We start from the raw sequence: 26,430 nt of genomic DNA on the forward strand, positions 1-26,430 counted from the left end.
GAACTCTTGCTTCTCCATTCCTTGATCAAAGAATAAAGTTTTTACTCAAAAAAAAAAAAATGTGCAAAGCTTCTCATCTTTACATCCATTTCGTTAATTTGCTCTTCTTTGGATTTGAAATTTGTCTCAGCTGTGATAATCTGATCTCTAGTCCAAAATGTGGTACCAGACCTTGGGATGAGACTCTTAAACTTTGGTCAAAGCAGTTCCAGGGAGGAAGATGGAGCTGTAGGACTCTACAAATAAGGGGTGATTTGGGATATACAGGCATACCTAGCTTTACTGTGTTTTTACAAATTGAAGGGGTGTGGTAACCCTACTTCCAGCAAGTCTTTCAGCACTATTTTTCCAATAGCATTTGCTCACTTTATATCTTGCTCACATTTTGGTAATTCTCCCAATATTTCAAACTTTTTCGTTAGTATTATAATTGTTGTGGTGACTCCAGGCCTCCCTAAGACACAACAATATTGAAATTAGGCCAATTAATAACCCTACAATGGCCTCTAAGTATTCAAGTGAAAGGAAGAGTCACATGTTCTCTAACTTTAAATCAAAATCTAGAAATAATTAAGGTTAGTGAGAACGGCATGTTGAAAGCCAAGATAGGTCGAAAGCTAGGCCTCTTGTGCTAAATCAACAGTTAGCCAAGTTGTGAATGCAAAGGAAAAGTTCTTGAAGGAAATTAAAAGTGCTACTTCAGTGAATACATGAATGATAAAGCAAAACAGCCTTATTGCTGATGTGGAGAAAATTTTAGTGGTCTAGATGGAAGATCGAACCAGCCACAACATTCCCTTAAGCGAAAGCCTAATCCAGAGTGAGGCCCTAACTCTCTTCAATTCTATGAAGGCTGAGAGAGGTGAGGAAGCTGTAAAAGAAAAGTTTGAAGCTAGCAGAGGTTGGTTGATGAGATTTAAGGAAAGAAGCCATCTCCACAACGTAAAAGTACAAGGTGAAGCAGCCAGTGCTGACGTAGAAGCTGCAACAAGTTACCCAAAGATCTGGCTAAGATAATTAATGAAGGTGGCTACACTAAACAACAGACTTTCAATGTGAATGAAACTGCCTTATATTGGAAAAAGATGCCATCTAGGACTTTCATAGCTACCGTGTTTCTATGTCTGGCTATTAGAGCCAGACAATCAGCTCTAATGCATCTTTTGGAGCAAAAATTAATATAAGACCCGGTCTTATATTACATTATATTATATAAGACCTGGTATTGTATTGTATTGTATTGTATTGTATTGTATTGTATTGTATTGTATTGTATTGTATTGTATTGCATTACATTACATTACATTATATTATATTATATTATATTATATTATTTTATATTTATTATATTATTATGCCCAGTCCTATATTAATTTTTGCTCCAAAAGACACATTAGAGCTGATTATCCAGCTAGGTCTTATTTTCGGGGAAACACAGTAGAGAGAAGTCAATGCCAGGCTTCAAAGGACAGGCTGACTCTGTTATTAGGAGTTAATGCAGCTGGTGATGTTAATTTGAAGCCAGTGCTCATTTACCATTCCAAAAATCCTCGGGTTCCTTAAGAATTATGCTAAATCTACTCTGCCTATGTTCTGTAAGTGGAATAAAGCTAGGATGACAACACGTCTGTTTACAGCATGGTTTACTGAATATTTTAAGCCCACTTTTGAGACCTACTGTTCATAAAAAAAGGATTCCTTTCAAAATATTACTGCTCATTGACAGTGCACCTGGTTACCCAAAAGCTCTGATGGAGATGTACAGTGAGATGAATGTTGTTTTCATGCCTGCTAACACAACATCCATTCTGCAGCACACAGATCAAGGAGTAATTTCAACTTGCAAGTCTTATTATTTAAGAAATACATTTCATAAGGCTGTGGCTGCCATAGATAGTGATTTATCTGATCTATGTTGGCAAAGTAAATTGAAAACCTGGAAAGGAGTCACCATTCTAGATACCATTAAGAACATTTGTGATTCAGAAAGAAGTCAAAATAGCAACAATAATAGGAGTTTGGAAGAAGTTGATTCCAACCCTCATGGATGACTTTGAGGGGTTCAAGACTCCAGTGGAGAAAGTACAGATGTGGTGGAAACACCAAGAGCACTAGAATTATAAGTGGAAACTGAAGATGTGACTGAATTGTTGCATCTCAGGATAAAATTGAATGGATGAGGGGGTGCTTCTTACGATCAGCAAAAGAAGTGTTTTCTTAGGATGGAATGTGCTCCTGATAAAGATGATGTGAAGATTTTTGAAATGACAACAAAGGACTTAGAGTATTACATAAACTTAGTTGATAAAGCAGTGGCAGGGCTTGAGAGAACCGACTTCAATTTTGAAAGAAGCTCTGCTGTGGCTAAAATGCTATCCAGTAGCATCACATGCGACAGAGAAATTGTTCATGAAAGGAAGAGTCGACCGGTGCAGCAAACTTCATTGTTGTTGTCTTGTTTAAGAAACTGCCATAGCACCCCCAGCCTTCAGCAGTTACCACTCTGATCAGTCAGCAGCCATGAGCATCGAAGCAAGACCCTCTGTCAGCAAAATGATTATGAGTCATTGGAGACTCAGATGATGGTTAGCATTTGTTAGCTATAAAATATTTTTAACTAAAATACGTACACACTGCTTTTTTTTGATATAATGCCATTGCACACTTAATAGACTACAGTATAGTGAAAACATAACTTTTATATTCTCTGGGAAACCAAAAAATTCATGTGACTCCCTTTATTGCAATATTCACTTTATTGTGGTGGTCTGGAACCAGGCACATAATATCTCTGAGGTATGCCTGTTACCTCTCACTGCTTATAGGAAAACAAACAAAAAAACCTAGATATGATGGAAGATAAAGGAAATGGGCTTTGCACAACTCCCCCTCATCTTATACTGCTTTCTAACTAGCACCAGTGGGAGCTTTATAGACAAATACTGGGAAGCTGAGATATGGTGTCTTCATAGACCAGCCATGGGCACAAGGCTTTGGGCACTGAGACACCTCATGGTATGTAATGGGGCCTGGTTTAAGTGCCTAGTAAACTACCTGTAGTCTGGGCCCATTCCAACACTGTTTCTGAAGCCATGGAAAATGCCACTTTCAGTAGCGTAGGACTCATTATCTAATCCTGCCCTATGGAGCAGTAGTTAGGTCTAATATTGCCTTTCAGTTTGTGGTTTTTGGTGCAGTACCCCTTTGAAAGATAACAGTTGGCAGCCAAGCATCTGGAAACAGCAGAGTGTAGCTTAATTTCCTTGCCTGTGCTCTGTATCCTACTGGTTCTCTCATTGTCTTCTGGACTCTGTGTTCTGTTATTTATTCATCTCTATTTGGCACACCTTATGATAGCAGCCAACATTTACTAACCACTATATTCTAATCACTGTCCTGAACATTTTACTCATTCAGGTTTCACATCATCCTTAGGACTTAAGAACTATTATCGCTGTATCACTATCCCAACAGAGGTTAAATGACTTGCCCAAGCTCACACAGCTAATAATAAGTAGCAAAGCCAGAAAAAAATCTAGGCATTCTGGAATTAGAATGTGCATGATTAAGCCACTCCCACTGTAGGCAGTACTATCAGCTCATCCTCGAGGAAGCTAGGTGGTTAAAGATGAAACTAAGAAGTACCTTTTCTGAGACCCATTCTTGACTGTTTTGTTTTCCCAAACTATAGAAGAATAACACCAGGCTGTATAGAACCCATTTCCTTCCCGTTTGTTTATGTAGAAACACTTTTCCCCCAGTTCTGCTGAAGCCAGGAGTTGGAGGTTACCTTATTACTCATAGTCTCCTACCCTGCCTATTTCAATGTCTTGAGGATAATGGGCCAAAGTTAGGGGTTCTCAGAAGGCATAGGTGCCATTTTTGAGGGCAGTCACATTCAATCTTGAAATCTGGATTCTAGAGAACCAAAGCTTCCCAGTGGGGATTCCAGCATCTGAGGAGGAGTGCTTCTCCAGCAGTCTTTAGATAAAGTTGCATATTGGGATCCAGAATTTAGGACTCCTACTTTTCTGAAAGCAGCTCATTTTCTGAAAGTCACTGAGTCAGGCTCTGGGACTGAGACTTAAGACAGGAGCACTGTCTTGATAAATAAATAGACCATGCTGTGGCCAGTTGTAGAAGAGAGTTAAGCAAAGATTAGGCATCTTGCATATTGTCTGGTCAAAGGTAGGGAAGGCTGCCTGAAAGGTTTTCTGATAAAAGGTGGTCCCGAGAGTTTCAAAGTCAAGTATTATTCACGCACTAACCCAATATTTGATAATTCTCTACTTGGCACTGGAGATACAGTGGGGAATAAAACTGTCTTCATGGAGATTATTATTAGAAAAGGGAGAAAACAGACAAATATAATATGTAAAAAATGTCAAGTAGTGGTAAGTTTTCTTTGCTCTGAAGAAAAATAAGACAGAGTAAAGGAATACAAAGCAAGTAGAGAACAGTGTGCTACTTTAGATAAAGTGATTACCTCTCTGAAGAAGTGATATTTGAGCAGAGACCTGAAAAAAGCAGGTTTGAGCTGAGTAAGTTGGAACATTAACCCAAATTAATCCTGTATCCACGCGGGAGAATCCATTTTCTCAGACTACTCCCAGGGGCAGGGTGGTCTTGTCATTCTGTTTTGCCTAAGTTTGGAATGCAGAGTTGTAATGACTGGTACTGCTCTCTGTCACAGCCCCTAGATGGTAGCGAAATAGCCAGCAGGAAGGCTCAGGGCACTTAGATGTTTGTGCTAAGGGAGATGCTTCACCTTGGTGTCTCCATCCCACTCACAGTGCTTTCTCCTTCCTTTTTTCAGTTTGAAGAATGACCTCTAGGAAGAAAGTATTGCTGAAGGTTATCATCCTGGGAGATTCTGGGTAAGTGTTTCTCATAAATTTGAGCTAACAAATTGGTTTGGACTCAAACTTCAACTCCTTGGAACCCTTTTGTACTGACATTTATCATTTCTCTAATGGCGGTGACATTAGGGCCCTAGGTCTCCCTGCTGTTTTGGAATACAGCAGAAGTTTGAATTATTCCTCATTATGTAACCCTTTTGTTCCCTGATTTTTGCCATGATTTTGGGAAAAAGGTGGCTATTTGAACTCAGCTAATAGTACTTTCATGAAATCTCTTTTTTCCAAGCTGGTTAGATCTAGGGAGCCCTGTGTATGTAGATTGTTGCCACTGGCATTGTGCCTCCCAGATGTGTCTCTGGAGTACACTGAAGTATCCTACTCTTGCTATGCCTGATTCGGGTCTATATTTGAAAGAGCCTGGTACTGGAGAACTGGATTCTGATCTGCGATCTGCGACAAACCAAATAGCTTACTCTTTAGTAGCTGTTAAGATTCTGTGGGAGGCTCTTTTAGACTTGGCTTCTGAAGTGACCTGTGAAAGCTTATATCTACTGGAGGCTACATATTTTAAACAACCATAATAAAATAAGGGTTTTTTAAAATAAAAAATCTTATTCCAAAGTTCCCTGCCCGTCCTTTAAAAAAGGCAGCAATTTTCCTACCCTGCTGGGTTTTTTCAATTACCTGCGGAGCCTTTTAAAGTTAGCATTTGCCCAGACTAGTGGGGTAATAACTTAAATCTTCTCTCTCTCCTCTCCCTCTCCCTCTCCCTCTTCCTCCCTCCCTCCCCCCTACCCTTGTGTCTCTCTGTCTCTGTCTGTCTCTCTCTCTTTCATTCACCCACACACCCACTCTCCTGGTGATTCTGGTATGCTGTCAGGGTTGAAAGGTACTTACTGCTTTTAGGCCTGTGTTACCCACATTTGCCTTAAAAGAACAATAACTTCTTCAATTATTGATGATAGATTTACCAATCTCCCCAGGAAGTTCTGATTCAGGTGGCCTGGATTGGAGAACACTGCCTTAGGCTGTATCTGTACTTTCAGGTCCTCTGCGTATGAATATGTTATTTTGTGGGAAAGGAAGGTGATATTACTGGCCATGAGGAAGCCTTTTGCATTATCTTCAGCCTGTCCCAATAAACTCATCACCAGAAAAACCACACATTGTCTCTTTCTTTCTTTTTTCTTTTTTTTTAGATTTTAATGGGGAAGGGGAACAGGACTTTATTGGGGGAACAGTGTGTACTTCCAGGACTTTTTTCCCCAAGTCAAGTTGTTGTCCTTTCAATCTTAGTTGTGGAGGGCGCAGTTCAGCTCCAGGTCCAGTTGCCATTGCTAGTTGCACGGGGCACAGCCCACTATCCCTTGAGGGAGTCGAACTGGCAACCTTGTGGTTGAGAGGACGCGCTCCAACCAACTGAGCCATCTGGGAGCTCAGCGACAGCTCAGCTCAAGGTGCCATGTTCAATCTTAGTTGCAGGGGGCGGAGCCCACCATCCCTTGCGGGACTCGAGGAATTGAACTGGCAAACCTTGTGGTTGAGAGCCCACGCTCCAACCAACTGAGCCAACTGGGAGGCAGCTCATTTCAAGGTGCCCTGTTCAATCTTAGTTGCAGGGGGTGGAGCCCACCATCCCTGGTGGGACTTGAGGAATTGAACTGGCAACCTTGTGGTTGAGAGCCCACTGGCCCATGTGGGAATCAAACCGGCATCCTTCGGAGTTAGAGCTCTAACCGCCTAAGCCACCGGGTTGGCCCCCACACATTGTCTCTTGCTGAATTTTCTTACTGAGGGAGCATACTTTGAGGTAGATCCTGGTTTGGTGGAATATTGGTGCCTTTTCTGCTTCTGATTTGAAACTGAAGGAGCAGGTTGGCTGACTGGCGTATGTGTCTCTCGAAGCCAATGGCTTTCTCTTGCTATTAGTTTCTTGGACTAAATAGCAACCACTAAATAGAGAGACACCCAAGGCAGCAGATATATTTTTGGAATAGTGGAGCAGTCTTATTGCTGAAGCTTCTTTCAGACGGTGAGTATTTGCTGGCATCCTTCTTGACGGAAAAAAAAAAAAAAGTTCTACCATCTTAGTTTCCTGTACCAAAACTTACAGTTTTTAATGTCTGGCCCACATCTATACCCTGTATTTTTATCCCAGGAGAAAGAACAATCTCAAATGAGTAATGCTGGTACGTTTGCTGGCTGCCCTCTGTTGTGAGGGTAGCTCCTTGTTCTTCACAACAGGCAGGTTCCTTCAGAGCTGCAAATGTCAGAATCAGCTTTCACTTCCTTTCTATTTGATTTATATTCATGGTTTTCTTCAATTTCAGAGTCGGTAAGACATCACTCATGAACCAGTATGTGAACAAGAAATTCAGTAATCAGTACAAAGCCACAATAGGAGCAGACTTTCTGACAAAGGAGGTGATGGTGGATGACAGACTAGTAACAATGCAGGTAAGCACATGTCTGAACTTGGCCAGCCAAGCCTTGTTGGTTCATTCAGTCGTAAACCTTTTTTCATTCCCATGCATTTTCCCTCCCTGTTCTTCAGATCCCACTGTTACATTCATTGATAATTGGCTGCAGGTAGAACTGCTAGATAAAGTACAAGACAGCAAGTATGTCCCAAATATAGCATGAGATATACTAAAAATTTAACTGGACTTTGTTTTTTGTTGTTGTTTTCTTTTTTTTGCTAAATTTGTCAACCTACAGATCCCTGTCTTATGTCTCCAAAATGTCTAATTCATCCCTTAATATCTTTGCCTAGTGCTTTAGGCCAGAAAAAAACCTGTGTCTCTCCTAGGTTCTTACAGCAGACATTAAAACTGTTTCCCTGTTTTTCTGGCTCCTTTTAATCTATCCTATCTGTAGCCACCAAAGTTGTGTTTCTATTAAGCCAGTCTGGTGTTTTCATGTATCGGTGCTTAATCTTCCATGGTCTTCCCTTTCAACAGTTAGGATAAAATATGCATTCCTCTGTATGGCTTTTTGAAAGTTGTCACATTGTAGCTACAAAATATTCTTCATTCTTGCCAGTTCTTCTAAATCATGTGCTGTTCTTACAAACCTGTCTTTGCGCATGACTCTGCTGCCAGTGAGGCCCCTTTGTCACATATGCACTTATCCTGAAGTCTCCAACTTTTAATCCAAATGTTGTCTTTTGAAACACCTACCTCCATAGCAGTTGTTTGTGTTTATATTAAAATGACGTCCCTGGGTGACTCAGCCTCTAGAGACAAATAAAATTTTTATCCCATTATAGTACTAGCAAGCACCAGACTCACTGAAATGTTTGACTACTACAGGTTACAGGTAGAAGTTTTTACATGTGTCGATCTTGAGCTGAGACAACCTCCCAGAGGATGACTCTTGATACTTCCTTGACTTACACATCCAGGACAGAACTAATATGGATCTCCCTTCCTCACCGCCCCACCACATGCACATAGAGACATTCAAAAAGTTACTAATGAGGCCAAGCTTGAGAAATTTCCAGATTACAGGAAAGAAGAGGGAACTGAAAGCTAGTGATAAGCTCAGGGGCTCCTGCCATGCGATTTGCAAATTTATAACCAGGACTGTAGAGTTTTATCAATCATCAGAGAGAAGATATGTGACTGCACAAGGTGGAGGAGCTAGAACTGAGCATCCCCTTAGACACACATGCACAAACATACTTGTCTAGGGCCTTGGAAAGATGTGAAGATGGGTCAAATACCTCAACCAAAGGAAGTGGCAAAGCTTGTGTGTGAAGTATAGGCTTGGGGCTTTGCCTCCTTGTTAGAGAATCCCACTATGCTCATGTGTGGATTCTGAGTGTATACTCTGCACACAAGTCTTTGTCTAGAAGAATTTAAAATAAATCCCTGTCACTTCTGGCAAAAACAAAGATTAAGACTACTTTATAGGGACACTTACAACCCCTGGACAGAATATGAGCTCATAGCCACATGAGGAAATAGTGTACCACAAAAAATGTTCACAATGACTGGAGACTTTTGAAAAAGGAATAGAAACCATAATGAAAACGGATACTATAAAAATGAGGATATGGAAAACTTAGAACTTTAAGAAGTGAAAAAATAGTCATTGAAATAAACTAAATAAACAGTTAAACTGCAGGTTAAACAGCTGAAGAAAACAGTAAACTGTAAGAGCTGAACAAATTACCTCAAAGAAAACTCAAAATTGCAGAACACTAAAAAGCAAAATCACAAAAGCAACTAGAGAGAAAAGACAGATTGCTTATAAAGGAAGAATAGTTAGATGAGTTCTCAGCAGCAACAGAAGGCAGAAGGGAATGGAATACCTTCCGGGTGCTGAGGTAAAGTACCACCTGAAGATTTTACATGTGTACCAACCAGATTAAAAGTTGCCTTCTATACAAGGAGAAACAGATCTGTGGAACCAAGCTATGGTTTTGATAGCCTTGTGGGCTGATTTGGAAGTCAGAGCCTAGCCCCTCCTGGGTTGGGGGCATTATACTAAAGCCCCACACACACACTACTAAGCTGGGACCCTGGAGTGTTGCACTTCTGAAGTAAGCACCGTCTGAAGAACCACAGGGCACTGAGTGGAGTCTGGAAAGAGTGGGAATGAGCCTAGGTTCCTGAGAGGTTGAAGCAAAAGGCTGACCTTGTGCTTTTGCAGCCAATTTAAAAGACTAGAAGTTAATGAAAACCCATCATCTCTGGACAAAGGCACTGTCATCCTAGATCTTGAGGAATCCTCACATATTTTTCAGGGACTTTCAGCAGCTTACTATCCATATAAGAAAACAAGACAAGAACCAGTGGAAATGGTAATTTTAGAGTATTTTTTTATATTTAAAAAAGTAAGACAATCATATATCTTCAGAAAAGAAACTAGGGGGGCCAGCCCGGTGGCTCAGGTAGTTAGAGCTCATGCTCCTAACTCCGAAGGCTGCCGGTTCGATACCCACATGGGCCAGTGGGCTCTCAACCACAAGGTTGCCAGTTCAACTCCTCGAGTCCCGCAAGAGATAGTGGGCTCCGCCCCCTGCAACTACGATTGAACACGGCACCTTGAGCTGAGCTGCCTCCCAGATGGCTCAGTTGGTTGGAGCGCATCCTCTCAACCACAAGGTTGCCGGTTCAACTCCCTCAAGGGATGGTGGGCTGTGCCCCCTGCAACTAGCAACGGCAACTGTACCTGGAGCTGAGCTGTGACCTCCACAACTAAGACTGAGAGAACAACAACTTGAAGCTGAACAGAACCTTCCACAACTGAGATTGAAAGGACAACAACTTGACTTGGAACAAAAAAAAAGGCCTGGAAGTACACACTGTTCCCCTTCCCCAGTAAAAATCTTTAAAAAGAAAAGAAACTAGGTTAATAGAACTTGTATAAATGAAATACAATAGTCAGTATTTTTAGCAGCAGGTAAGATACATGAGAAAAGGGCTGAAAGGAAGAAAAATAGTGGAAAATATTAAAGAGGTAAACACAGGATTCAGTGAGTAGGTTGGACCTATTTTTAATCAATCTCAGAAGACAGAATAGATGACAGATATTTGCCAAGAATTTTCCAGAACTGCTGTGGCACCATTGCACAGATTCAGGAAGCCCAAATTCCATGAAGGATAAATAAAAAATCTACCTCAATCATAATGAAATTGAAAAAAGAAAAGACAAATTTGAAAGCAGCCAGAGGAAAAAGATGACCTTAAATGGAGCAATAATGAGGTTTACTGTCAATGGTAAGTAACAATGAAAATCAACAGGTAATGTAATGTATTCTCAAACTGTCAGCATAGTATTGTGTCCCTACTGAAAATAATCCTCCAAGAATGAAAGCATACATCCTTAAGTTCAAGTGGCAAAAATTCTAAAGTATGTACTTTAGGCAGAAGGAAAGTGATTTCATTTGGAAAGGTCTGACATAAGCTAAACTGAGATAAACTTGTTTTTTTTCCTTCCCCTTCTTCCGCCCCCCCCCCGCCCCCCCCTCTCTGGTTCAAGCTGTTGTTTCTCAGTTTAGTTGTGTATGACACAGCTAGCTCCCTGGCCCATGCTGGTATTATGAGCCTTGCGCTCCCCCCACCCACCCCCCCCCGGCTGAGGCAGTCGGTTGGCAATTAGACGCTCACAGCAGGTCACGCTGGCCACCGGCTACTCACGCTGTCCACCGGCTGCTCCTGCCTACACACGGTAGCCCAGCTCCAGGGAGAGCCGCTGTTCACAATCTTAAGCTGTAGAGCGTGCAGCTCACTTGCCCTTGTGGGAATCAAACCAGCGACCGCGGTGTTAGGAGCATGGTGCTCCAACCACCTGAGCCACCGGGCTGGCCCGAGATTGATTTTATGCATGTATCTATTTTTAGAATTATAATCCTAATATAAGAGCATGTGACTTCCAAACTAGTATAAGGAAATGAAGATTGGAACTGTGTAATTTAATGTGTAGGGGAGGATTAGTGACTTGTGGGTTTATAAAAATTTCTTACATTGTTCTGGAAGAAGCTAGAAGTCAATCAATATTAAACATTAGATGGAGTCAAGTATGCATGAAAAATTTAAAGGTAACTTATTATGAAGCCATAGTAATTTAAATGGTATGATATTGTCACAGAGATAAACAGATCAGGGAATAGGACACAGAAACAGGGCACACCAAGGTAGACACTGGATAGAGAGCTGACTTGGAAGAAGACTAGGGGATGGAGGAGTTAACAGTAAACAAGGCTGGACCAGTGGCTTTCCATTTAGGTGAGGAGTAGCCAGAGGGTTCAAGATCTGAATGGTGAAAGTACAAAATGAAAACTTTAATAATGAAAATAGAGAGTTTTTTTTACCGTCAGCTTTTAAAGTAGAGAAATTAAAAATCATAAAAAGTTAAAGATTGATAGTAAACCACATTAAATTAAACATCTGAACAAGATTCCCAAATAACAAAAACCATAGAACAAGAAAAAAATGTTGATAATGCATAATAGTATCCAGGCGACAGACAACTGGGCAAAGAGTTCAACAGGCAGCTCTCAAAAGAAACCTTAACATCCAGTGGCTTGACTTCAGGTGATAACAAATTCAAAAGGCTGATTGGACAGGCTAGTGCCACCTTAGGCACAGGGGACCCTTGCTCGATCCCTCCCTTTTTCTTTCCCTCCCTCTCCCCTTATGATGCTGTTTGGAAAAATTTTCCAGCAGTTGTGTGGCTTAAAGAAACTCCCATGGCCATGTGACTCCAGATACTTCTGGGGCTGATTAGATCATGTTTCATAAAATGGATTATGCAAAAAATGGATTATGAACACATCAGGGTTGTTACCCTCAACAGGGCAGCATCTGAGAGGCTGCTGTACTGTAGGGCCATGGTGTGCTGCCATGGCCAGGAGACATGGCAGAAGGACTACAGCAACTCCCCAACTGGCCCTCTGGAAAAATACAAGATTAAGGCGGTTGATGCCACCGACTCTTGTGTCATGAGCATTAGATTTGATCACATGGAGGACCTACAGCATGTTGAAAAGCTAAAGCTATGCAAGTGTCATTATATCAAGGATGACTGTTTAGACAGACTTGGCGAAATTGAAACTTTACCCAAAAGCCTGTTGGAAGTAATTTCATGTGGGAATATCACAGACAAAGGCATCATTTGCATCACTTAAGAAACCTTAAGTATTTGTTAAGTGATCTTCCTCGAATAAGAGAAAAAGAAAACTTTATCCAAGCCTTTAAGACAGCACTGCCTTCTCTGGAACTGAAACTAGACTTAAAGTAAAATAAAATTCAGTAAGTATCTTATTTCAGTATCTTATCATTTGAATTGTTGATCCTAAATAGCACCAAATATTATTTAGTCATCAATAAAAGTATAAGGATATCACATTATGACATTTTAGAAATGAGAGTCATCATGTAGAAAATAAAGATTCAGATATGGGTCACTAAAGTTACTGAAATGTACAACACAGATATTCTTTATTGTATTTTAACAGTAATTTGTTATATTTTAAAGTTACTGAAGCATGTTACTACTATAAATGTACAATTATGGGGGTAAAAAGACCGACTAAATCAAGTTTTGGCTAGAATATAGGGAGTAGAATATTCTCAAGCTGGTGGTGGAAATGCATTAGTGTAGCCTTTTTAGAGAGACTACCATTTTGCTCTCCATTGTTAAGCATGTGCAGTCTAGCAATTCTGTGTACAGGTATATATCCTAGAGAAACAGGTGTGTAGCCTATGGAAACTTACCTCTGGGCACAAGAAGAGAAGTGTACTAAGAATGCTCATTTCAGCCTTGTGTATAATAACAAAAAAACTGCAAAATAACTCCGATGACCAAGGAATAAAGTGCAGTATATTAAGGCAATGGAATACTATATAGTGGTTAACTTTGGGAAAAGGAGAAAGCAAGTTGCAAAAAGATGTACAGGATCATACTATTTATGTAAGACAAATCTTCAGGAACTGTTTACTTCTGGGGAGGAAGGAAAGGGAATGCTATGAAGAAGGGTTAACTGTTTCTTTTTTTTAAATGACGTTAAAATGGCAGTGTTAGCATTTGTTACTTTAGAGTACTAGGTGTATTTTGAATGTAGAAAATAAAATATTTTAATTAAAATATTTAAAATTTTAAAAGATCACAGCCATAGAACTGTTCTTTCCTAAGTTTGAAGTTAAATTAATTTTGGAAACTTGCTAATAATAACCCCAACGTATTTGATTATTCTTTTTAATTCCTTACTTTGCCTTCCTTCTCTGTGTATCTGAGACCTAGTTACCCATTTTGTTCCACCCAAGAATTCTTACATAGTTCTCCTCATGGGATTCTATCCTAAAAAAGCAATCTGATACAGAAAAGGCTCTGTATGTTAATGTTTATTATTGAGTTATTTACAATTATGGAAAATTGGCGGCAATATTTTTGTAAAAAACAGGAATGAATTTGTTCACTGAGTTTATTTTCTGAGTTTGTTGAGCAACAATAAAGATAGGAGCTATTGCTGGGATGTATGTTGTGGTGTTTTGAAGGACAGAGAGGAGTGATAGAGAGTGTGGACTGATGGGTGGCACAAGGTTTCAGCTACATAAAACCCTACAATGTGGGTACCTAGAATAAGACATGAGCTAGTAAAGACAGTCTCTGGGAAGATGTCAAGTATTTGAGTTTTGCTTGTTTTGTTTGCTTTTGCTTATCCAAATTACATAGTAACGATGTTATTTCTCTAATGAAAGATATTTTCTTAAAAATGTCCAAGCCCAGATTAAAATTTTTCTTTTCTACTTTTTCTTTATAGGAGTAATTGTCTCTTTCTGCTTTACTTATTATATGACCACGTTCTTTATTTCCCCTCCACCTCGGTCCCCCTTTATGAGAAACAGCTCACTTTTTCCACTCTCAAGAGATACATATTCAGTGTGGAACAATGGACAACCAGAAAACCACAAAGGCAAACATCATCAGCAGTCCCTCTACTGGTTATCTACTATCGATAGAGATCCTGTTTTGCCAAATAGATGTACTTTGCTTATTATATTTGGAGCAGGCAGCATTTATTTCCCTACCCTGCTGAGAGGCAGGTAGAATAGTTCGATTTGAGTTTGTCTTTATTGCCCTTTATCCCTATATCTTTGCCATCATCACGTTCTTCTCATCCTGTTTGAGTGGCTATTTCCTTTTCCCAGTGGTTTGAGCACTCGTATGCCACGTGCAGACATTCACGACAGCCTCCTAACTCCATTCCTGCAATCAGGGCCAACCTCCACAGCTGATAGGACATGTCCTATTTTAGAAAAGGTCTTCGTAGAGTGAGTAGTGTGTGTATTGGTTGGAGTTGCCTGGGAATGGAGTGGGCTGCCAAGATCAGGCTCCGTGCTACCAGAGTTGTGGCCGAGAGTCTAGTCGACCACATTGTCATGTACTGCTGATTGTGGAGGCCACACGCCTCAGAGGAAAAGGCTGAGGCCCTCATAGGAGCAACCCTTGGGCTCCTGGGAATTATTGTTAGACAGAAAGTTGAGGTGTGCTGTCTGCCCGGGACTAATACTGGTTACCACGGTAGCCCCTTCCAACATGCCATCCATTCACCTGGGATATTTTTGGCTCATCTGTGAGTGAGAGCTCAGCCTGTGTCGTCATGTTTCTTTATTGAAGCTTCTCTAGGGGGTTTTAGTGCTGCCATTTCCAGCCTTCTAGGTAGTATTTAAGTCCTGGCTCTGCTCCTGTTTTGCCACTGTGGCATTTGAGCCTGTTCCCAAGAATAAACTAGCTGTCTGGAATTGCATATTATGATTTAGGACTCCTTCTGAAGAACATATTGGGAGGTATTGTGTTTAGAATATCATAAACTTTGTTTACCTTGGAAAGATCCCATAATACTGTCCTGTCCTACTTTTTTGCCTTTGTGCATATTTACTTACTCTAACCAAGCATCATACCCTCATTTTATGTAATGAGGCTCATCCTACCTCAACTGGGAGCTTAGTCTGTGGCCTGGGTGCAGTTGACATGTTCCCCAAGTGTTTTGAATAATAAGGAGACAGGACTGACTACCTGAGAGGCCTTCACAGAAGAACTCGACTGTCCTGCAAAATCTGGTTCTGGATATAAAACTCTAGTGGCCCAGTCCCTACTCCATTTTGGTCCAAACCCTGGGCTTTTGGGAGAATTGGCTGGTGTTTTGGACATAAAGTTGGAATTTATTTAGGTTATGAGACTGGTCCAAGTTCTCATATTCTGAAGCTAAGTGGTTTTCCTGAAAACAGACAGTAGATCCATCAGTTGAAGACTCCTGTCAGCTGGAAATAACTGCATGCTCTTTCAGGCACTCTCTTAAACCAGGTGCCTTGCTTGGGGGTGTGGGACATTCCTCAGAACACTAGTCATCTCTCCAGGCTGACCAGGGTGGCCTTGTTGGGGACCCGGGGCAGTGAGGAAATCCAGCCTGGCATGGCAAAGACTGGTGTGAAGTTCTTTGAGCTGGTCACTAGTATCTGGTGTTCTTCTGATTAAAAGCTGACTTTCATCTATGCTCTACAATGTTCTCTGTCTTTTCCTTTATCTCTCTCTCAGGACTTTTTCTTTGTTTTTTAATTGAGGTATACTATAAATAAAACACTGATTTTTTTTTTTTTTAAGTAAACTAAAAACTTTTTTAGGTGAAATGCTTAGGTTTATATATACAATTCAGTGAGTAATCACACCCAGAAAGTTCCCAGAGTACATAAATGTTAAGTTTATAGTGTAAATTTTACATAAATATCTACCATTGTGACCACCACATGGGTCAAATTAAATTAAAAAAATTTTCTAGCACCCCCAAGTTCAAACTCATGTCACCCCTCATAGACACACACACTCACTCATGCGTTATTGTCAGGGCTGTTTTGTATATAGTGGTGTTGAAATCTGTTTCCTGAATTCTGAATTCTCTTGTCTCTGGTGGCCCTGTAATCATCCCTTTTCCTCCGGCATCCTGCCACTCCTGGTCCTCTGACCCCAAGGAATAAATGTTTTGTCTGTCTCTCACAGATCTGGGACACTGCAGGACAGGAACGATTCCAGTCTCTTGGTGTAGCCTTCTACAGAGGCGCAGACTGCTGCGTTCTGGTATTTGACGTGACTGCCCCCAACACGTTCAAAACCCTTGATAGTTGGAGAGATGAATTTCTCATCCAGGCCAGTCCTCGGGATCCTGAAAACTTTCCCTTCGTGGTGTTAGGAAACAAGATTGACCTTGAAAACAGACAAGTAAGTGCTAAAAGATGGTGGGAATCATGAATGTGGAGGCTTATGAACCTAACCTCGTGTAGGGTATAGCTATTGAATCATAGTAACGGCCTTGTTTTTAAAAGTGACAGCTAAGTTTGGAATGACAAGTGCTGTTTTTAGCTTTGATTAGTATAAAGCCACATGCCTCAAGGACCAATACCCAGTATGTCTTGTGCCCCCATGGTGGGGGAAGGGGAAGGGATAACTAACAAGTTACCTGCCCGGCCTTTGGAGTGGGGCTTTGGTCTCTAACCTGGTAAAGGCATACCAGCTTGGCTTCCACTGTGGCAAAACAGGGACAGTGAAATCTGCAGTGGTGTTCCCTTGGAAGTCATGCCAGCAAAGCAACAAGTCTGCTCCGTGGAGCTGCCTGTACTGGTCACTCCTCTTGGCCCATCCCAGTGAAATAATTTGACTTGAGGAGATGTGGTATTCTGCATTTGATCTTTTGGATTTAAAGGCAGAATTGAATTCAAAACTTGGCTCATGCACTCTTAATTTGGGAATATTGTTTAGAATCTGAGTCTTCACTAATATAACAAGAACACTCTGGGATCAGATAACAGTGCACGTGAAAGCCCTGGCATCCGGGAGGAGCTTGGGAAATGGTGACTTTCTAGTGGTCCCATTGCTATTTTTTTCTCCTACTAGAGACACCTGTTTCTAAGGTGCCGCGTAAATTTGAAGGGTTCTGTGCTGAGCCCGGAATAGCTCTAGAAGGTGCATGTGGGAGTGTGAACGACCTTCAGGCCAGCTGCCTTTGAGGACCAGTGCCCAGGAGATCTGGTTTAAATCCCCATGCTGCCCCCAGCTGGATGTCACTTTGGGCCATTGCCCTTGCCCTCTGATCTTGAGTTGCCTTTCTACACTTGAAAAGAAGGGATTAGATTTTGTTGTTCTCAAGTACTCTCCCAATGCCTCAAGGACCCGCCTGGATCTTCATGGGTGCAGAAGATTGCTTTGAGCTTTGAGTAAAATTGTTCTGGTTTACTCTCAAAAAGCATTCCTCTAGGGAACACAGACTCTCTCTTTTTCTCCCTTTCCTAAAGGACTGAAAATGGGCTGAGGTGGGGTAAGGAATTAGGATATGAGAGGCAAGGGTGGTGTGGAGAGCTGCAGAATTCTATAGCACTTGGGTGTGTGGCACAGGTGATGTAAAATGAGCAGTAGTGGGGAAGGAACTGCAATCCTTAAGATCAAGCTGTCAAGCATTTCCTATGCTGGGACCTCTGAAATCTCAGCAGAGACGATTCGTCTCTTTCTGGGTGGGCTTCTATTCCCTTCACAAGCTGCTTTTATGTATTAGCTACGAGTCTAAAGCTGTGGTATGTAGACAGAGAATGGGCTTTGGGTTTGATTCCTAGCTATATTATACGTAACTAGCAGGGTGACCTTGGACAGGTCTGTAGGTCACTGTCCCTCCCCGCCCACCTTCCTGAAATCTGCTAACTCAACTGTAGACTAGGGACAATGATCCTTTCTGGGAAGTGTTGAGTCAGTGCAAGCTGCTTCTATTATGAGCACACATGCACCCTGCTTCCTCTTGCAGGTGGCCACGAAGCGAGCACAGGCCTGGTGCTACAGCAAAAACAACATTCCCTACTTCGAGACCAGTGCCAAGGAGGCCATCAATGTGGAGCAGGCGTTCCAGACAATTGCACGGAATGCACTTAAACAGGTGGGTCTCTAGCAGCTGTCTGGCTCCCTCTGGTGATTGACCATTGACCCAGCCTCTGCCTGGCTTACTTGTTCTTAATCTTGTTTCTTAGCTGACTCTTTTCTTTGTAGCCAGAAAATCTTGTATGTTTATCTGGGAAGATAATTACACATTCTGCTAAAGCTTCTAAAAATTCTACTTGTTTGTGAATAACCTACACGAAGCAGGGGCAGTGACGACTTTAGCTGAGGCTACCCTTGTTTGACTGGGCATGTTCTTACTCTCTTGGCATGCTATTAGGAGATCAGGATACTAGGAGGCCCCTGGTCACATTGCTCCTGTTTATGGAGGGGATAAACTCAAATTCGAATCCTAGTTCTGCTAGCCATCATTAGATCTAGTTTTTTTAATCATATATGAGCTGTTCAAAAGGATAACCAATTGTTTACAGATAAGGATGCCCTTATCTGTAAAATGAGAATACTGACTTTGCACAGTGGTTGTGCAGATTAAATGAGATACTTGTTTTCATAAATGGCTATATTTGACCACCAGAAATGTTAACTAGAAGCTCAGGAATTATATTCCTTGAATAAAATTTTCCTGTATTCTTTCTTGTGTTGTTTACTCAACTGTTCACAGAAAAAAAGGTACTTGTTGACATGGGGAGTTGGAGGTTATTTTTGATTTAGCAGTTCTGTTAGGGCCAGTGAGTTAAGGTAAGTCATGAGGCATTATCAGTGGTCTGTGGTAGTCAGATACAGGAATGGATGTCAGAGGTGAGATGCACTTCAGGGATGCAGAGAACATTTGTGGGGGCACATAGAGGTTGTAAAGGGCCAGGTGGGTTCTCTTCGCTCCAAATAACAGTGTCTATATAGAAGGCAGCAGTTCTCAGCAGGGCAGGGCATCTGGACCTGTGGGCAAGGAGATATTTGGAATGGGTTGTTCCAAGGGCTGGGGGCTGCACTGAGTGTTCCATAATGAAAAGGGACAGCCCTACCCAGTGAAGAATTGGTCCACCCAGAATGCCAGGAGAGCCCCCGCTGAAAAACACTGATACAGTGGGAAGGAACTGACAAGGATTCAGATGTAAGACCTTTTGCCTCCCTCTTTCCCCCTACCTTTAACCCACCCTCTCACCTAGATTAATAACCTAGTTTTTCCTAATGTTCACATAATTGCATGCAAATCTAAATACATATGGGGAGTTGTTTTCCAGCAATTCCCTGCCATCACTGTTGGAGTTTTTCTTTCCAAATATTGCTGTCCCTATTGCCTTATTATAATGCTTTTATTTCTACAAGCTAGCCTCCCAGGAGTAAGATTGTTAGATTGAAAGATACGTGTATTTTTTTTTCCCAAAGAAGGAATTTTTTTTTTTTAAGATTTTTGAAAAGTATGTGTATTTTTAAGAGATAGTGCCAGATCGTTTTCCGCAAGGGCAGTAACACTTCAGTTCCCACCAGCAATGCAGGTCTTTTTTTCTCTTACCTCCCTAACAGTAAGTGGTAGGCATCATCTGTAACTCCGCTGACACTGCCACTCTTTGGGTTTTCTCTACTGCAGATAACCAGTATATAAGTATTTGCCTGGGCACCTGTCAGTTCTCATGAGCTTTTTGTTAATGGAAATTAACTTCTCCTGTATTGCAAGTGATTTTTCCAACTCTGCTGTCTGGATGGATGGATGGATAGATAGGTAGATTAGATTAGATGGATTAGATTAGATTAGATAGATAGATTAGATGGATTAGATTAGATAGATAGATGATAGATAGATAGATAGATAGATAGATAGATAGATAGATAGACAGATAGACAGATAGATAGACAGATAGATAGACAGATAGATATAGATAGATTAGATAGATATTCTTTGGCTGTAGGAAAAAAGTAATTTTTTAGTCGGGTATGTCATTTTCAATTTCTGGGTTTCCTGTGTCTAGATTACATGTTGTCTAATTCAACTGGAATTTACTTTGGCTTATGGCCCGAAATAGGGACTCATCTTTTTTGTTCAAAAGGATAACCAATTGTTTCAGATATTAGCTAGTTGTTAAATAAACCATTTGCCCCACTGGGTTGAAACATTACCTTTGTTATAGTAAATGTTTGTGTGTATTGGGATCTATGTCTGGTCTCCCCAATCTGTTCTGGCGACTTACGAATGCCCTACCTGGACCATCTTGATTTTACTGCCTTTATCGTATGATCTGACTTCTGATAAGGCAAATCTCCCTCTCCCCTCACTAGTCCTGTTCATATATATAAATATTTTTTTCTTCTTTTTTTAATTGGCTATTTTTTAATTGGTGCATTTTCCATTTAGACTTAAGACCTAGAGATTTTATTTTAGTCCCACCTTATTTCTTCCTCACCCTCCCCTAAAATAAAACTTTGAGATTCTGATTGGAATTGCATTATACTTATTGTATTACTATCCTCTGGGTGCCATAAAATACCACAGATGGGGGTGGCTTAAACACAGAAGTTTATTTTCTCTCTGTTCTAGAGGCGAGAAGTCCATAATCAGGGTGCCAGCAAATTCATTTTTCCTTCCTCACTTGTATACTGCTGCCTTCTTCCTGTGTCCTCACGTGGGCTTTCCTCTGGGGGAACGTGCAGAGGTGGGGAAAGAGGAGAGAAAGAGAAAACCTGCTAGCTCTGTAGTCTTAAAAGGACATACTAATGCTATCAAATCAGGGCCCAACCCTTATGACCTCATTTTAACCTTAATTACTTTCTTAATCCAAATACGAATCACACTAGGAGTTGGAATTTCAATATACGAATTTTGGAGGGATACATTCAGTCCATAATAGCTATTATTTTAGGTCTTCCGTTACGTCATTCAGTAAGATTTTATAATTTTTCAGATTCTTTGCCTTTCTTATTAAATGTATTCCTAGGTGCTGGTGGGAATGTAAAACGGTGTAGCCACTTTGGAAAACAGGCAGTTCCTCATAAAGTTAAACATAAGAGTTACCGTAAGACCCAACAATTTTTCTAAGTATATACCCAAGAGAAATGAAAATATGTTTACACAAAACTTTTATATGAATGTTCATAACATTCATAATAGCCAAGAAGTAGAAACAACCCAAACAAACATCCATCAAATGAAATGTCCAAAATAGGCAAATCTATTAAAATAGGCAAATGTCCAAAATAGGCAAAACAGAGAATAGGTAAGTGATTACTAAAGGACTGGGGAAGCTAATTTTTTTAAGTATGTATTCCTAGAGGTTTTTACCCTTTAAAAAAAATAATTTTTTTCAATTAGAGTTGACTTTCAGTATTATTTTATATTAGTTTCAGGTGTGCAGCATATTGGTTTGGACATTTATATAATTTATGCAGTGATCCCCCCAATTAGTCAAGTACCCACATGGTACTATACATAGTTGCAGCATTATTAACTATAGTCCCTATGCTATACTTTACATCCCCATGACTATTTTATAACTTCCAATTTGTATTTCTTAATCCCTCCACCTTTTTCACCCAGCTCCCCTACCCCTCTCCCCTCTGGCAACCATCACAGTGTTTCTGTATCTGTATGAGTCAGTTTCTGTTTTGTTCTTTTATTTTGTTTTTTAGATTCTACATAAAAGTGAGATCACATGGATTTGTCTGTCTGATTTATTTCACTTAGCATAATACCCTCTTAAGTCCATCCATGCTTTCACAGAGGTCTTCACTTTTATATATACCTATTGTGAATGGAATAATTTCTCCTAGAGGACTTTTTTTTCAGTTTCATGTGTACAAAACACTGTAATAGTTAGACATTTATCATTTATACCCCTCACAAAGTGATAACCCCTCTCCCCCAATCTTCTACCCCTCTGATATCGCATACAGCCGTGACATTTCTACTGTCTCTATTCCTTATGCTGTGCTCCACTTCTTGTGAATATATATGTATACACATACATAATACATATACATATATATACACACACATATATCTATATATATATATATATACATATAGAGAGAGATATTTATATATATATATATATAAAATTGTAGTTGACATTCATTATTATTCAGCTTCAGCTTCAGGTGTACAGAGCAATGATCAGGCATCTGCAGCATCCCTGAACTGGTCTCCCCAATTCCTAGAGAACTTTTAATTAATAGAAACATTCCCTGCTTTATCTCCAAATCTTAGAACAGTTCCTGGCACATGGGTACTCAGTGTTTAAATGACAAATTATTTTCCTACACCAGGAAGTAGAAACCTCCTCACTGGGAAAATGTTAATTCAGCAAAAATCCCACTAAACTGACCACAGTCCATCTCCTGTGATCTCTCACCACAGATGATGATAAAATTCATCCACAACTGGTTTGCAGTATTTGAAGACAAAACTCTCCTAAACCTTTGGATGAAAAAGAAAATAGACCCTAAATCCAGAAAAATTAGTGGCATATAGGAAAATTGAGGACTGTTTTGGGACTGAGAGACAGCTAGCACTCATTTTCAGCACACTGTTTGCCTTGTGGAAATGCTAAGAGTTGCCAAAAATCCAGCCATGTAAAGTATAACTTCTTTTTAAGTGTTGGTGACTATATGGACCATACTGAAAGCATCTGTGAGGTGGCTATGGTCCTCAGGCCACCAGATTGTGGTCTGATTTATTTATTTACTTATTTCTTATTGATTGGTTGATTGATTGGAGAATATTGGGGAACAGTGTGTTTTTCCAGGACCCATCAGCTCCAAGTCAAGTTTTTGTTTTCAACCTAGTTGTGGAGGGCGCAGCTCAGCTCCAAGTCAAGCTGTTGTTTTCCATCTAGTTGCGAAGGATGCAGCCCACTGGCCCATGGGGGAATCGAACCAGCAACCGTGGTGTTGAGCACTGAGCTCTAACCAACTGAGCCAACCAGCTGCCCCTGCGATCTGATTTAGAGAATGAATCAGCTTCTGTCCTGACTGCTCAGTGTCAATTGCTACTATTCCTGCTTAACTTCTCTCTTCACACTGTCCTGGAATTATTACAAAACCTGTCTTCTTCTTGCTTGGTCTTTGAGGGTTGAGTGCCTTCTGCAAGAGCCCTTCCTTCACTGCTAGGTCTGTCCCTGCTCCCTACCCATTGTGCCCAGGTGGAAGTGCCCTTCTAAGGGCCAGACCTGAACATAGGAATTCCCCTGTGCCCTGAGTGACAAACCTTTCTTTCTCTCTCCCTGCCCAGGAAACAGAGGTGGAGCTGTACAATGAATTTCCTGAACCGATCAAACTGGATAAGAATGACCGGGCCAAGGCCTCAGCAGAAAGCTGCAGTTGCTGAATGAGCAGTGAGAGCAGAGCACAGAGTCCTTCACAAACCAAGAACACACTTAGGCCTTCCAACACAGACCCCCTCTCCTCTTCTGAAAAAAACATAATGTGATTTCTCTGGATCCAGTTGCCAAAAGAAATCCCACCAAATACACTCACTCACCCCCCCACCCATACCACACACACACACCCCTACACCTACACACCTGACACAAGCCCAGGCAGACTCCAGCCCAGGCCTGGGATGGCCCCATCATGGTCTCCCCACCCACCACATCAGCCGTTGTATGGCCGCAGGATGGGCCAGCTGTAGACATCATTCTGACGTAGAGTTGGCATCCGAAGCTTATTCTTTTTATCCACCAGGGAGAGAGAACTGTTTACAGTTAATCTGTGTCTAATTAGTTATCTGATTTTTTTTTAACGGTCTTGTGGTCTTTTTACCCCATCCCCACCCCCCCTCCTGTGAAGGCTACCACTTGGGAAGGCTGGTGCCCCATGCTTCATTACAGGCTCACACCCAGTCTGATCAAGCTGAGTTTTGTATGTATCTGTTAATGCTTGTTACTTTTAACTAATCAGATCTTTTTACAGTATCCATTTATTATGTAATGCTTCTTAGAAAAGAATCTTATAGTACATGTTAATATATGCAACCAATTAAAAATGTGTAAATTAGTGTAAGAAGTTCTTGGATTATGTGTTTAAGTCCTGTAATGCAGGAGTGTAAGATGGAGGGTTGAACCCTGTCTGGATTGCAGTGTTAGCAACTCAGAATTCAGAAATCCAGCTAGAGGCAGTATTCTGTACAGTAGACACAAGAATTATGTACGCCTTTTATCAAAGACTTAAGAGCCAAAAAGCCTTTCATCTCTCCAGGGGGAAAACTGTCTAGTTTCCTTCTGTATCTAAATTTTCCAAAAGGTTGATTTGCATAATACAGTGGTGTGTGCAGTAGATAAATGGCTGTTAAAATTCTCATTCCCCACCCCCTTTTTTTTCCTGCTCCACACTTTGAAACTCCCCTATTAGATCAGCATCCTACTTATAAGAGGAAAAGGAATATCCTAACAGATCTGTCTAGTGATTTTACCTTTGTTATAGAAGGCACTCCTTTCAGGGTTGTGGTATCCTTAGGTTAGCAAACCTTCTCCTTTTCTCCACTGACTCCCCAATATTGCCCATTATTAATTAACCTGTTTCTTTGGTGTGGAATCCTGGAAGTTCTGCCCCCTCTCTAGGATCTTCTCCTGCACTATAGCTTGCTTAACAGAGCACTTCCCCCTTTTCCAAAGGTCTACATTCTAGAGTGTAGGCCAAGTTCTTCTGTAAAGAATGAACGTGATGCCAATAAAATGTAACGAGAGCAAAGATCGTCTGCCTTTGCCCTGTCGTTTTTCCTTCTTCCATACCACTAGCTCAGTAGACACCATGTTAGCTAATCATAACCATGCTTTACCAAGCAAAACAGCCCTCCGTAACTGGGCATGTGGTGGTGCTTTGAGGCAGAAAGCCTCAAATCCAGCCCTGCGTTACCTATTCCTAGTTTGTTTTCTGTTTTTTGTTTTTAATCACAGTATTGATGGGGACCCTGAGTGGAGAACACATTGGCCCTTTAGAGGAGCAACCACAAATTGCTGGTGACCTATGGACCACCCACAGCCTATGAGTGTAACTTAGCCTTTGTGTTGGTTTTTTTGTTTGTTTGTTTGTTTGTTTTTTAATTGGTCTAGTTGCTGGTACTCAGATATTACATAGTTCTGGATCTCTGATTTTTCACAGGAGAGGAAGATTTGGCAGCAGGGGCCCTTTATTCCAGCATATTTAACCCACCAACTGGAACTGAATAGATGCCACCTAGAACCAATTTTATGAAACAGTGTTTCAGTCAGTGTGTTAGGTATAGGTTTTGCAGAAGTGCCCTGTTGACTCAGTTCTTCAATTCTACTTTGCCATGCTTTTCTACATTTCCACTTCTAAGGCTCCTCAGTTTGTTTCTTTTCTTGTGCCTGCTCTTGGCTCATACTTCATGCATTAAAAAATAGCATTCTTAGACACTCATGACTACAGTTCTACCATGGCTAGTGGTGTATGGTTTTAATCTTCTCTGGTCCCATTTCCTGAGCTGGGTCTAATTGTTATTGTGTTTGGCTTCTAGAGAAGCAGAGTCCTCAGTGACTGAGGGGCCCAGTGACTGAGCCATGGTTTATGGACCCTGTGTGATGTTCACCTCTACAAACCAGGCTACTATTCCTCTCTGATCATGTTTCTCTGGTCCTAACCTTGACCACGACATGGAAATGGACCTTCACCTCTTGATCTCAACCATCATCCTAAAACTGATGATCTTCCTGACGTTAACCTGTATCTTGAGATAAGCTTGAATGTTACCTTATAAGTGGCCCTGATCCCAGTCATAGCTCACCCTAATTTTAAACTTGATCTTAAACTGACCTTGACTCTGATCCTAAACATAGCCACCTTGAAATGACCTTAAATCTGACCTTAACCATAATTCTGACTTTGAAGTTAACATTGAACTCTACTTTGACAAACTTACTCTGCAACCTGAGACTAACCAGTCTAATATCCCATCAGCCCAGGGTCTGGCTGATCTTGATTTCATTGTATATACGTAAATTGTATACATACACACTATGTTCATCTAAGTTTGGTTTATCCACGGTAAGAAATAATGGCTCGAACTGAACTCTGCACTAATATAATATCTTTTTCCACATTATTCTTAGATTCAACATAAGCATGAGCTTTTGAGAGAAACAAGTCCATTTGCTTCAACAAGCAGTAAGGATTTTTTTTCAGTAATACTCAGGTTAATTTGAATTTGCCTTACCTCCCAGTAAGAATGTGAATTGAGATG

General features: G+C 40.9%; 1 protein-coding gene and 1 pseudogene across 2 annotated transcripts in view; both read left to right on the forward strand.

Annotated features, from left to right (window-relative positions):
• Positions 1 to 24,923, forward strand: part of RAB7A (RAB7A, member RAS oncogene family) — a 100,226-nt gene extending 75,303 nt beyond the window's left edge. For both annotated transcript variants that reach the window (XM_074340486.1, XM_019717190.2), the window contains 5 exons: positions 4,817 to 4,877; positions 7,190 to 7,316; positions 16,365 to 16,583; positions 18,154 to 18,282; positions 23,464 to 24,923. In XM_074340486.1, coding sequence (XP_074196587.1) covers positions 4,825 to 4,877; positions 7,190 to 7,316; positions 16,365 to 16,583; positions 18,154 to 18,282; positions 23,464 to 23,559 — 624 coding nt within the window. In that variant the 5' untranslated portion in view covers positions 4,817 to 4,824 and the 3' untranslated portion in view covers positions 23,560 to 24,923. The remainder of the gene's footprint in view (positions 1 to 4,816; positions 4,878 to 7,189; positions 7,317 to 16,364; positions 16,584 to 18,153; positions 18,283 to 23,463) is intronic.
• LOC109437768 (ATP synthase subunit s, mitochondrial) lies at positions 10,960 to 15,152 on the forward strand (annotated as a pseudogene).
• Positions 24,924 to 26,430: the final 1,507 nt, after the last annotated feature.

This window comes from Rhinolophus sinicus, linkage group LG09 (assembly GCF_036562045.2).
Source record: "Rhinolophus sinicus isolate RSC01 linkage group LG09, ASM3656204v1, whole genome shotgun sequence".
NCBI lineage: Eukaryota > Metazoa > Chordata > Mammalia > Chiroptera > Rhinolophidae > Rhinolophus > Rhinolophus sinicus.